General features: G+C 39.0%; 1 protein-coding gene across 1 annotated transcript; it reads right to left on the bottom strand.

Moving 5' to 3' along the window:
* Positions 1-838: 838 nt before the first annotated feature.
* LOC118750172 lies at positions 839-1,411 on the bottom strand. The gene has a single exon (XM_036484899.1). It carries the CDS (start codon positions 1,409-1,411, stop codon positions 839-841), a length of 573 nt encoding a protein of 190 aa, XP_036340792.1.
* Between the last annotated feature and the right edge of the window lie 537 nt (positions 1,412-1,948).

Here is a 1,948-nt window from a genome sequence, read left to right as displayed (position 1 = left end):
TTTGGCCGACAGCTAAGAGCTCGAAAAATGTTTCAGCACCCAACAGAAGATCTACTTTTTGCGAATTGTGGAAATCTGGATCCGCCAAATTAATATTTTTTGGTATTTTCCCGCCAGTAATGTTTACATTTCTGTCTGGATGGTTAGCTGAAATGGATTGCATTATCCAGAACTCTGCCGAAAATTCATAATTATTTAACCGCGATTTTACGAATGTATTTAATTTTGCCCTTACTTTTTTGCTAGCGTTTCCGATACCGATAACGTTCAAGCAGATGTTTTGGCGACGAATCCGCTACTTTTGCGCCAAATCCTCCGTCATAAAGTTGACCTGCGATCCCGAATCCAATAGTGCTCTTGCTGGTAAGTATTCTCCGGAGATGGATTTTACGTTGACGCTTTACACGTTTTTACGCGATCTGGCACACCTGGCGTGTGCATGGCCTGCGAGATCGACGGTTGAGGTGCAGTGTCGAACGATATGGGGTACTGATGTAGAAGCGTGTGATGAGAACGATTGCATACCCGGTACCGATCCGCTCTGCACTTCGAAACCGTATGACCCTTGCGCAAGCAATTTATGCATAAGGGATCCTATTTTGCAAACTCGAATAGTGGCTGTTTCTGGTTGGAAGTAACTAAGGCAGATTTCGTCGTCCTTTCTGGATTATGGTTTTTCCTCTGTTGGTTGGCGCTGGCAGCGGGTTTAGCTCTCGAACTCGAGGCTTCATCGGCTGATAGGTGCTGGTAACGCTTGTTGAGTAAGGCTTCGCATTCTCTCCATAGTGGCAGTTTATCGTAATCCAGTTGTTCTTCCCATTTAGATCTCGTAGCGGGGTCAATTTTCATCATAACCCAAGGACAGCAATGAGTCATAAACAGCCGACACTGTATCGGTCATCGTGCGTAATGCAAGCGCCGATGGCTTTGGAATATTTGGCAGCTCAAACAATTTTGATATTGTATCGAAAAATATTAAACATTTATTATCATATACCTTTTTAAGACTTACCAAGGCCTTCGGATAGTTTTCATCCGACATTTGGAAGGCCTTTACTGTTCCCAAAGCTTCCCCAGACAGACAATTAACTAAATGGTTGAATTTCTCAATATCTGGGATCGTGGGATCATTGTGAACTAGGCTCTCGAACAAGCTCATGAAATTTTTGAACTCCGAATATTGCCCTTTAAACTTTGGCAAATTCATTTTTGGGAGTCTTGAGCTGTGAGGCGCTACAAATGAGGTTTCGGCAAACGAGGTTTTGTTCTTCGCTAAAATTGATTTTATAATGGCTTTCGTTTCCACAATTATATCCTCTAACTCTCCACGGGTCATGTCCTCTTCATCTATTTCTTCAATTTTGGCTTGACATTTGATAAGTAGATTATCACTTTTTATTTTGGCTGTCATTGAATAAAAAATTTTAAAATTTCGCATAAAAAAGTAATCAAGATATGTCACTGTGGGTATAAGAAACATCTCTTAAATCTTTTTTAACTTAGTAGTATAGAAAGTCACTTAAATAAATGTAAAAATAGAAACGCAAATCAATGCAAGGATAATATTTTACATATCGTTACCTTAATTCACAAAGGTCCTAACCATCACATCTCTTTCTTTGTTTTAATAACTTAAGTTAGAATATGCCCACCGGGCTCAAAAAACGTTTTGTAATTTAGATGTTGCAGAGTGGTAGTACGTATCGCCGTCTCAGAAAACGGATGTCGAATGTTACAAAACACGGTTTTGAGAAAATTAATCCGAAACTGTACGGTAGATTTTGGTAATTTTTGAAGGAGACTTAGTTGGTGTTATTAGTTTTGATTTTCCATATTTTTAAATTTAATATCTCTTAACGTTAATAAGAAAATTGACTCTTCATTCCGTATACATTTGTCGTAAGTAGCGTTTACTCACCACTTTGTTTTGTCCATAGAACATACGACA

The sequence above is a fragment of the Rhagoletis pomonella genome, unplaced genomic scaffold (assembly GCF_013731165.1).
Source record: "Rhagoletis pomonella isolate Grant_MI unplaced genomic scaffold, Rhpom_1.0 Rhpom_scaffold_00157, whole genome shotgun sequence".
NCBI lineage: Eukaryota > Metazoa > Arthropoda > Insecta > Diptera > Tephritidae > Rhagoletis > Rhagoletis pomonella.
Note: the sequence above shows the minus strand (reverse complement) of the source record. Positions and strands in the feature narration are given on the sequence as shown.